Source organism: Oncorhynchus masou, chromosome 1 (genome assembly GCF_036934945.1).
Source record: "Oncorhynchus masou masou isolate Uvic2021 chromosome 1, UVic_Omas_1.1, whole genome shotgun sequence".
Classification (NCBI taxonomy): domain Eukaryota; kingdom Metazoa; phylum Chordata; class Actinopteri; order Salmoniformes; family Salmonidae; genus Oncorhynchus; species Oncorhynchus masou.
In genome coordinates this window covers 10,659,962-10,671,654 of record NC_088212.1, presented here as the reverse complement: position 1 = coordinate 10,671,654, position 11,693 = coordinate 10,659,962, and the positions used below count along the sequence as shown (strand labels likewise).

Genomic DNA, 11,693 nt, shown 5'->3' with positions numbered 1-11,693 from the left:
CCTCCCTCTCTCGCTCTCTCTCCCTCCCTCCACCTCCCTCTCTCTTCCTCCCTCTACTTCCCTCTCCCTCCCTCCCTCCACCTCCCTCTCCCTCCCTCCACCTCCCTCTCCCTCCCTCCACCTCCCTCTCTCTTCCTCCCTCCACATCCCTATCCCTCCCTCCACCTCCCTCTCTCTTCCTCCCTCCACTTCCCTCTCCCTCCCTCCACCTCCCTCTTCCTCCATCTCCCTCCCTCTCCCTCCACCTCCCCTCTTCCTCCCTCCACGCCTCCCTCCCTCCCTCCCTCCCTCCACCTCCCTCTCTCTTCCTCCCTCCCTCCCTCCCTCCCTCCACCCCTCCCACCCTCCACCTCCCTCTCTCTACCTCCCTCTCTCTTCCTCCCCCTCTTTCCCCTCCCTCCCTCTACCTCCCTCCCTCCACCTCCCCCCCCCCTCCCTCCCTCCCTCCCTCTACCTCCCTCTACCTCCCTCTACCTCCCTCTACCTCCCTCCTCCCTCCCTCCCTCCACCTCCCTCTCTCTTCCACCCTCCACCTCCCTCTCTCTCCCTTCCTCCACCTTCCTACACCTCCCTCCCCCCCTCCGTCCCTCCCTGCTCCCTCCTTCGACCCCTGCATCTGCTACTTAAAGCCCTGGTAATTCAGTGCAGTGGTTTCAGAAGATACATGGGAAAGAGGAAGAGGAGTGGTAGCAAGGAAAGAGAAAGAACATTCTTTGAGTTTAACACTGTACTGTATTTACAGGTTTGGGTGGTCCACATGTTCTAACTATGGACATTGGCTCTTACCGCTGTTTAAGTTAAAATCAGGCTTGCCATGTGTAACCAAATCGGTCCCAAAGTCTCAAAATGATTTTACTGCATATTTGCAGTGCCATTCCAACTATCAATACTATCAATGCACGGCCCATGTAATCTCAATGTGTAATGTAATATATTGGCCATGTAATCTCAATGTGTAATGTAATATAATGGTCATGTATTCTCAATGTGTAATGTAATATATTGGCCATGTAATCTCAATGTGTAATGTAATATAATGGTCATGTATTCTCAATGTATAATGTAATATATTGGCCATGTAATCTCAATCTGTAATGTAATATAATGGTCATGTATTCTCAATGTGTAATGTAATATATTGCCCATGTAATCTCAATGTGTAATGTAATATAATGCCCATGTAATCTCAATGTGTAATGTAATATATTGCCCATGTAATCTCAATGTGTAATGTAATATAATGCCCATGTAATCTCAATGTGTACTGTAATATATTGGCCATGTAATCTCAATGTGTAATGTAATATAATGCCCATGTAATCTCAATGTGTAATGTAATATATTGGCCATGTATTCTCAATGAAGTGTATCTGAAGTGCTGTATGGCCAGAGTATCCAAACCGATTTAGTGTATGTTCACTGAATATCCCTCTCAGAGAGTGTACTGTGGGTGTTGACGCCATTATCTCCCTCCCCTGTGCAGGACTGGTGGTGCGTGAGGCCAGCATCGAGATCTTTCGGCAGCAGGTAGACGAGCTATTTGGGCCAGAGGATTTCTGGTGTCAGTGTGTAGCCTGGAGCTCTGCAGGAACCACCAAGAGTCGTAAAGCCCACGTACGCATCGCATGTGAGTCGCACACACACACACACACACACACACACACACACACACACACACACACACACACACACACACACACACACACACACACACACACACACACACACACACACACACACACACACACGTCAGCACATTCCCCCCTGCAGTGCCCTATAACACGCTGAGAGGTTTCACTGAAGGACGTAGTTTATAAGGGGGAATGGCTTGTAGAAGACGAAGCTTAAGTTTCAATCACCAGGCCAGTCTCTGAATCTCTGAATCGGAATCTGATGTACTGATCATACAGTCCCCTCTCTGATTGGCCAGTAATAATACTGATTGTACATTCCCCTCTCTGATTGGCCAGTAATAACACTGATTGTACAGTCCCATCTCTGATTGGCCAGTAATAATACTGATTGTACAGTCCCATCTCTGATTGGCCAGTAAGAATACTGATTGTACAGTCCCCTCTCTGATTGGCCAGTAATAATACTGATTGTACAGTCCCCTCTCTGATTGGTCAGTAATAATACTGATTGTACATTCCCCTCTCTGATTGGCCAGTAATAATACTGATTGTACAGTCCCCTCTCTGATTGGCCAGTAATAATACTGATTGTACATTCCCCTCTCTGATTGGCCAGTAATAATATTGATTGTACAGTCCCATCTCTGATTGGCCAGTAATAATACTGATTGTACAGTCCCATCTCTGATTGGCCAGTAATAATACTGATTGTACAGTCCCATCTCTGATTGGCCAGTAATAACACTGATTGTACAGTCCCATCTCTGATTGGCCAGTAATAATACTGATTGTACAGTTCGTTGAGGGCCCTGGTCAAAAGAAGTACACTATATAAGGAATAGGTTGACATTTGGAACGTACATTGAGAGTGAAGGACCAGCACTTGAAGGAAGAAGTAAGAGAGTTTGAAAGGGGTTCACCTTGAACCGGTCAAAATGATGCCGCTAACAGAAGAGAGAGACGTTGATTTATGTATTTGTTTATTTGTATCCCCAGGGTAGCCTAGTGGTTAGAGTGTAGAGGCGGCAGGGTAGCCTAGTGATTAGAGTGTAGAGGTGGCAGGGTAGCCTAGTGGTTAGAGCGTTGGACTAGTAATCGAAAGGTTGCAAGTTCGAATCCCCGAGCTGACAAGGTACAAATCTGTCGTTCTGCCCCTGAACAGGCAGTTAACCCACTGTTCCTAGGCTTTCATTGAATATAAGAATTTGTTCTTAACTGACTTGCCTGGTAAAATTAGCTTTTGCAGAGGAATCAGCTACTCTTCTTGGGGTCCACAAAAACATCAAACATGACAAGTAAAACAACACTGATACACTGACAGACAAGGATTGTCACACACATTAATATTACAACATTACAACAAAGTATACAAACAATATTCCTTTGTGTATGAATGTGGGTCCAGTGCTTCCTGTAGAACATGTTTGTCTTGCTCTACAGCTGAAAAATACTGCCCTCTCCCTGGGCTTAGTGGGGTTGTCTGGAGGTCAACAGGAGAGACTGTGGTCATTGTGACGGATGGGTCACTCTGAGGCCATAAAAGTACACAGGATAGTCAAACAGATCGGATAGTTTAAGGTCTAATATAACGCAGCGTTTATTCAAGTTTCATTCAGTAGTCTGGAAAGCAGGATGTCTGGGGGAGATTCCTGACGGTCTCGTAAATTCTCTACGCCGCTCTCCTCCGTCGGCATCACATGACTAGTCCTGCGAGCCCCATGAAAGGTAGGTAATGTGCTGATTTTGGCTGGGGACCGGACCGAGGTGAAACTGTTGATGGGACTGGGGCAGTTATTTACTTAGCCAGACAGTGTGTGGCCCTTTCCAAAGGAAAGAGAGAGATCAGAGAGAAAGAAGGAGAGATCAGGGAGATAGAGGGAGACAGAGAGGGAGATAGTGAGAAGGGGATATCAGGGAAAAAGAGGGAGCGAGAGAGAGAAGGAGAGTTCAGGGAGAAAGAGGGAGGGAGAGAGAGAGAAGGAGAGTTTAGGGAGAAAGAGGGAGGGAGAGAGAGAAGGAGAGGTCAGGGAGAAAGAGGGAGGGAGAGAGAGAGAAGGAGAGGTCAGGGAGACAGTGAGAAGGAGAGTTCAGGGAGACAGAGGGAGGGAGAGAGTGAAGGAGAGTTCAGGGAGAAAGAGGGAGGGAGAGAGAGAAGGAGAGTTCAGGGAGACAGTGAGAAGGAGAGTTCAGGGAGACAGAGGGAGGGAGAGAGTGAGAAGGAGAGTTCAGGGAGAAAGAGGGAGGGAGAGAGAGAAGGAGAGATCAGGGAGACAGTGAGAAGGAGAGTTCAGGGAGACAGAGGGAGGGAGAGAGTGAGAAGGAGAGTTCAGGGAGAAAGAGGGAGGGAGAGAGAGAAGGAGAGATCAGGGAGAAAGAGGGAGGGAGAGAGAGAGAAGGAGAGTTTAGTGAGAAAGAGGGAGGGAAAGAGAGAAGGAGAGTTCAGGGAGACAGTGAGAAGGAGAGTTCAGGGAGAAAGAGGGAGGGAGAGAGAGAGAAGGAGAGTTCAGGGAGAAAGAGGGAGGGAGAGAGTGAGAAGGAGAGTTCAGGGAGAAAGAGGGAGGGAGAGAGAGAAGGAGAGTTTAGGGAGACAGAGGGAGGGAGAGAGAGAAGGAGAGTTCAGGGAGAAAGAGGGAGGGAGAGAGAGAGAAGGAGAGTTCAGGGAGAAAGAGGGAGGGAGAGAGAGAAGGAGAGTTCAGGGAGAAAGAGGGAGGGAGAGAGAGAGAAGGAGAGTTCAGGGAGAAAGAGGGAGGGAGAGAGAGAAGGAGAGATCAGGGAATGGGAGCGAGATCAGGGAAAAAGTGGAGAGAGGGGGCTCTGATGGCAGTAACAGCCCTGTCTCATATCCTCCATAGGGCTTCCGCACTGGGAGCTCACAGGGATGTCACAACTCACTAGGTCTGGATAAATGCTGTGTTCACTTTGACCACCAGGTCCACAGTCGGAATGCTTGACTCTGAGTCGACACTGAAATTCTTTAAATCCGACAGAGAGAACTGTGTATGAAATACACATAATAATGTCATTTTTTTGGAAGTTGGAGTTGGTTGTAAATTTGAAGATTTGAAGAAAGGACTTAAGGTATGATTTTAAGCAGCAACTGTAAAGTGCCTGTTTTATTCCATTCAGATGTCCTAGGTTTCCCACAGAGGACCTCTTTCATTCAGTCACGTTGGAGGACAGACTGACTGTTTTTTATTTACTTTTATTTTACTAGGCAAGTCAGTTAAGAACAAATTCTTATTTTCAATGACGGCCGAGGAACAGTGGGTTAACTGCCTGTTCAGGGGCAGAACGACAGATTTTGCACCTTGTCAGCTCGGGGATTTGAACTTTCAACCTTTCGGTTACTAGTCCAATGCTCTAACCACTAGGCTACACTGCCTCCCCTGTCACTCTACTGTTGACTGGACCACACGCTCTTCCTATATGATCATGTTAAAAATGACGAGGGCTTAGCGTGGCTTTGCCCTTGGCTAATTTTGTCCCACTGCATGTGCAAGCAAACTCTGTGAGCGCTCCCTGAGAGCAGTCGTCGCTCAGGGTTATTTAACGGTTGGCCGTAACATCCACAATGTCGTCAGCCTGGAACGTGACCGTGGCTCTAGCAGTCGCCCCAGTCGCTGTTTCTGTCTCTATCACCAGCTACAACTGTGTTGCACATGATCAGGAGTGATATCCATCCACCCCAGGCAATTAGCTGTACTTCAAATCAAACTAAATCCTTTCTCCTTTCCTACAAGAATCTCCACTTCAGATTAAAATGCTTTCTGGCAGGCAACCTTGCTGAGAAAATGCATTCTCTTCCATGCAAGGGAAATAAAGTGAGACCCGTTTAACCCCCACTCCCCCTCTTTTTCCAAGCACCAACAGGCTGTTTAATCATTGGTAAAGTAACACTTTAGGGCGATAAATAAATGTGCACTTTGTTGTTGGAAAATGGTGATCAATGTTTTAGCCATAAAAGCTCCGGGGTGGTATGTATAGTCCATACACATAATTGAGGATATTAATTGTGTCTGTGATTTGTTGTTCTTACCGTAGCAGGGCACTTAAACAGTGACTTATCGGCAGATGCTGGGAACCTTTTTTCGATCTGTGATAAAGCAGAGGACGCAATGTACGCACACACACACACACACACACACACACACACACACACACACACACACACACACACACACACACACACACACACACACACACACACACAGGGTCACAAACTCTCTTGCCGATGATTTAGCTCACCATCACATCAAGCCTTTCTCCTTCAATAGATCAGCTATGTGGCAGGCCATAAGCACCGGGACAAACTGAGCTCTCTTAGACCAGACATTTCAGAGGCCAGCAATTTGTTCTGTCACCACTGCTGATGCGTGTGCGTGCATAGCAATCAGGAGGCGATGCCCTAAGGATGCCAGCCAGTCTTGTGGGCAGTGCGTCTGCGTCTGTGTTTGTGCCTGTCTCCCCATATGTTTAGTGCTTGGTGGAGTTCTTTGGGCGTGACTGGCTTTCTCAGTGAGTTACAGTAGCAGACTGACACACAGAAACACCAGCGTCTCCATCCGAGCCACTGAACCGTTCTCCAGCTGCCTAGCTACCTAGCTGCTCCAAGATAAGTGTTGAGCAATGTCTATAAAGTCCAGTGGGAACGGACAGAGAGAAGTGAGAAGAGAAGTGTTTGTTCTCTAATGACATCGACTATGATTCTAACGTTGTTTACCCTCAGTTCTCGGGAATGGAAAAGTGGTGTAAAAACACATGAATGTCAAACAACATGACTAAACATGGCACAAGCCTTGGGTGACTCAGACAGTGAGAAATACAGTGGGAAAACAAGGAAGGAGAAACCGCGGTCGGGCCGTGTTCCATATGGCACATTATTCTTTATACCCAGCTAACACATAACATTCTGAGAACCATATGTTTCTTAGCGCTTGGTGAGAGTGAGGTTGTCCTATGGTTATTTTGCATACAACTTTCCCACAACGTTCTGGGAATGGTGCAGGATAGTTGCTTGGCTTTGGGACATTCTCAGCACCTTTAAGGAACTTTACAAAAAACTTGTATTACCTTATTAACAGAACATTGTACTTAAAAGTTCAAACATGATTACATTTCATTTCACTTTGGGTAATGTTCTAGGAAAGTTCTCCAACTGGTTTGACATTGGGAATGTTCTCAAATAGTTCATAGAATGTTAAGAAACAACATTATTCTGTGAGAATCTCAGTACTTCAGCATAAAGTTTCCTACATGTTTACTTATGATTCTACTTAAAGTCACGTTCTCAAATTGTTCAGACAACATTAATAAACAAGGTTCCTTTGTTAGAATTTCAGTACTTCAGCAAAGGGGTTGGAACTCGTTTCTGAAAACCGAAAAATTAAGTCAATTTTTTGAGCAAAAGAAAAACAGAACCCCGGAACGAAAGTGATCTATACTAGTTCAAAAACAGAACCATTATTTTAAAAGCATGGGAACTGATTAATATTGTTATTTTACGCTCCAGGCATTTTTTTCAAGTACCACAATAAATTGGCAACAAAGCGCCTATTCAAGCCCTTCTCTGTCACTCAGAAATGTCTTCCAGTGTCTGTCTGTCTGCCAGCTGAAAGTCTTTGCCAGTGTATGTGCGTGTTTTGGCTACCTGCCCCTCCCCCCGCCAAGTTAGTGCCATGTCATTAGCTAGCTAGCTATGTTGTGCTAGTTAGCGGATATGCTAACATTAGCTAGCTAAACATTTTGCTATGGGCTAGCACTGGCAGTATGGGATCGTGGAAAGTGAATTAAATTGTTTCATATTGACAAACCACAGTCTACCCTTCAGATGTTACAAGTGTGATTCAGAAATTATGGAGAGAGATTTTTCTTTTTAACCTCTAGCGTCGAGCAATCCCGTATCCGGGAGCGTAATCATAGCCTCAAGCTCATTAGCATAACACAACGTTAACTATTCATGAAAATGAAATTAAATAACTATATTGGCTCACAAGCTTAGCCTTTTGTTAACAACACTGTCATCTCAGATTTTCAAAATATGCTTTTCAACCATAGCTACACAAGCATTTGTGTAAGAGTATTGATAGCTAGCATAGCATTAAGCCTAGCATTCAGCAGGCAACATTTTCACAAAAACAAGAAAAGCATTCAAATAAAATCATTTACCTTTGAAGAACTTCGGATGTTTTCAATGAGGAGACTCTCAGTTAGATAGCAAATGTTCAGTTTTTCCAAAAAGATTATTTGTGTAGGAGAAATCGCTCTGTTTTGTTCATCACGTTTGGCTAAGAAAAAAAAAACAACGCCAAACTTTTTTCCAAATTAACTCCATAATATCGACAGAAACATGGCAAACGTTGTTTAGAATCAATCCTCAAGGTGTTTTTCACATATCTATTCGATGATAAATCATTCGTGGCAGTTGCCTTTCTCCTCTGAACCAAATGAAAAGTGGACGCAGCTGGAGATTGCGCAATAATTTCGACGGAGGACACCAAGCGTACACCTGGTAAATGTAGTCTCTTATGGTCAATCTTCCAATGATATGCCTACAAATACGTCACAATGCTGCAGACACCTTGGGGAAACGCCAGAAAGTGTAGGCTCATTCCTGGCGCATTCACAGCCATATAAGGAGACATTGGAACACAGCGCATTCAAAATCTGGGGCATTTCCTGTACGAAAATTCATCTTGGTTTCGCCTGTAGCATTAGTTCTGTGGCACTCACAGACAATAGCCTTGCAGTTTTGGAAACGTCAGAGTGTTTTTCTTTCCAAAGCTGCCAATTATATGCATAGTCGAGCATCTTTTCGTGAAAAAATATCTGGTTTAAAACGGGAACGTTTTTTTATCTAAAAAGTAAAAGAGCGCCCCCTATATTGAAGAAGTTAAATAATCTAGTTTCAAAAAAGGTTAAATAAAATAAAATAAAATAAAATTGAGAGAAGATTCACTTTTTTTTTACTTTCAGTTTTGTACACTAGCTGAAAATACAATATTTTTGCTTATGAAAAATACATTTCACAGCGGTTTAGATGGTACAATAATTCTATATGCAATTAATGCTTGTTTTGTCACATCAATTGAAATTAGGCAAACTATTATAATTTTTTTAACCAGGAAATGGCAGAGCGTTACTTTGCATAGTGCACCTTTTAAGATTGGGCATATAAAACACCTATTTAGTATAGTTGCCCTGCTGAGCGGTGTAAGAGCATGTGGGGACAGATGGCGCTGTTCAATAGCACAAAGTTTTGAGAGGTGTTTCTGTGGCAACAGAATGTTCTAAATTAGGAACTTATAGATCAAGTTGTTACGCAACAGCAGGTCAAGGTAGAGGAGTTATTAAACAGTATCAGCTGATATCATTTGATATTTGAGAGTGTTATGAGATGACGAAAAATGAAGATGTTTTAACGTCACGTACGCCAGAAAGTTGTTTCTTTTACAGAGTCAACCATAGTAGTACCATAACCCAGGGTGCAAGTTAGGGTTAAGTGGCTTGCTGAAGGGCACATCAGCAGATATTTTACCTTGTCGGCTCACGGATTCAAACCAACGACCTAGCCCCATATTGTGAAAGTTCAACAAACCAAGGGATGCGTTTTGCTGGTGGTCTTTTTTTTAGGTTAAATTCTGGTAATGAACTTTTGCAAGGAGGCATCATGTTTGATTCAGTTTGTTCATTCCCTAGAGGATTTATGACTGAAAATATGAACACAGAGATAGACAAGTTATATTGTGTGTGCTTTCGCTGCCTTTCTTTGGTAGGCCCTTAGACAGTGGTACATCCAAAAGAATTTGCTCAGCAATGTGTAAGCAAGTGTTTCTGTTATTGAGCGGAGTACTGCTGAGCTGTGGGCTCCAACCTTCTCCGTCTTCGTTTGCCATTGAAAGGTTGCTATCCTTGATGAAATACCTATAGAGTGACATTGAGCCTACAAGTACAACATCAACCACCACCTAGCTGACGGACCAGTTGATTAAGAACCCACTAGGGACTAGGAGAGAGAAAGGACACAGGAGTCACACACACACACACACACACACACACACACACACACACACACACACACACACACACACACACACACACACACACACACACACACACACACACACACACACACACACACACCGTCCTCACTTTGAAGTTGTGTTTGAAAAGACACCTTGAACAAGGTACAGTACTGTATAGTAGTACCCCACCCTGTTCTAGTCTAGAAGGTTAGATGTATAGTAGTACCCCACCCTGTTCTAGTCTAGAAGGTTAGATGTATAGTGGTACCCCACCCTGTTCTAGTCTAGAAGGTTAGATGTATAGTGGTACCCCACCCTGTTCTAGTCTAGAAGGTTAGATGTATAGTACTACTCCACCCTGTTCTAGTCTAGAATGTTAGATGTATAGTAGTACCCCACCCTGTTCTAGTCTAGAAGGTTAGATGTATAGTGGTACCCCACCCTGTTCTAGTCTTGAAGGTTAGATGTATAGTGGTACCCCACCCTGTTCTAGTCTAGAAGGTTAGATGTATAGTAGTACCCCACCCTGTTCTAGTCTAGAAGGTTACATGTATAGTGGTACCCCACCCTGTTCTAGTCTAGAAGGTTAGATGTATAGTACTACTCCACCCTGTTCTAGTCTAGAATGTTAGATGTATAGTAGTACCCCACCCTGTTCTAGTCTAGAAGGTTAGATGTATAGTGGTACCCCACCCTGTTCTAGTCTAGAAGGTTAGATGTATAGTAGTACCCCACCCTGTTCTAGTCTAGAAGGTTAGATGTATAGTAGTACTCCACCCTGTTCTAGTCTAGAAGGTTAGATGTATAGTAGTACCCCACCCTGTTCTAGTCTAGAAGGTTAGATGTATAGTAGTACCCCACCCTGTTCTAGTCTAGAAGGTTAGATGTATAGTGGTACCCCACCCTGTTCTAGTCTAGAAAGTTAGATGTATAGTAGTACTCCACCCTGTTCTAGTCTAGAAGGTTAGATGTATAGTAGTACCCCACCCTGTTCTAGTCTAGAAGGTTAGATGTATAGTACTACCCCACCCTGTTCTAGTCTAGAAGGTTAGATGTATAGTACTACCCCACCCTGTTCTAGTCTAGAAGGTTAGATGTGTACTCCACACTTTTCTAGTCTAGAAGGTTTGACATCTCTCTAACAAAGATATAGAGGAGTATAGCAGTTTCACATTGAAACAAAGAGAAATATCTTGCTATGTTTAAATGACTTCCTTGATTGGACAGAGAGCGAGAGAGAGTGCGAGAGTGAAAAAGTGAAAGAGAGAGAGAGAGCTTTGGCAAGCGCTAGTCCACCAGGCAGGCAAAGTCCCCCACTCTCCCAAAAAAACAGTGCTTCTGTACAATTTACGAGGGCTGCTGTTTCTAATCCACAGTTGTAGGAACATGACCAATTAATTCCACCCACCCGGGCCCGGAATTCCTGCTCAAACCTCAGGAGACATGCTAGCGCGTAATGGAATAAAAACGCTGGCAATTGGTGAGAGTGGTTTGAACCCAGAAATCCCTAGCAGGCCTGAGATACCGACTCATAAAGGTACGCTTGAAAAGAAGGGCAGGGGGAGGAGAGAGAAATGCGCCTTTGGTGCAAATTATTGTAGTAATGGGCCACCAGCTTTCTGCAGCCGTAAACAATTTGCTGCACCAGTTGTTGTCAGTGGCAGTGAGAGAGGGAGTCTCCTTTTCCTAACCTGTAGAGACTGAGGCAGCAGAGAGAAGGAGCTACTGCTGCTGATAAACACTCCCCAGACAGAGGAGAGCTTTCCTGTGACGTCCGTGATTGACTGTAGATCCTGCCACTTACGTCTCGTGTTTGAGCCGTTGAATTGAGGCTCTACTTTGGCTCTATACTGACGCTTTGCTTGTTTGATTGCCTTGCGGAGGGAATAGCTGCACTGTTTGTATTCGGTCATGTTTCCAGTTCACCTTGCCATGATTACAAGGGGTGGTTCACGCTTTCAGTTTTGTACGAATGCTGCCATCAATCCACGGTTTCTGGTTAGGAAATTATTTAATAGTCACAGTGGGTACGACATCT

At 44.4% G+C, this 11,693-nt stretch overlaps 1 protein-coding gene across 3 annotated transcripts in view; it reads left to right on the top strand.

Annotated features, from left to right (window-relative positions):
• unc5ca (unc-5 netrin receptor Ca) overlaps positions 1–11,693 on the top strand; it is a 335,052-nt gene that overhangs the window by 192,545 nt on the left and 130,814 nt on the right. For all 3 annotated transcript variants that reach the window (XM_064937639.1, XM_064937554.1, XM_064937718.1), the window contains exon 3: positions 1,484–1,627. In XM_064937639.1, the coding sequence (XP_064793711.1) occupies positions 1,484–1,627 (144 nt within the window). The remainder of the gene's footprint in view (positions 1–1,483; positions 1,628–11,693) is intronic.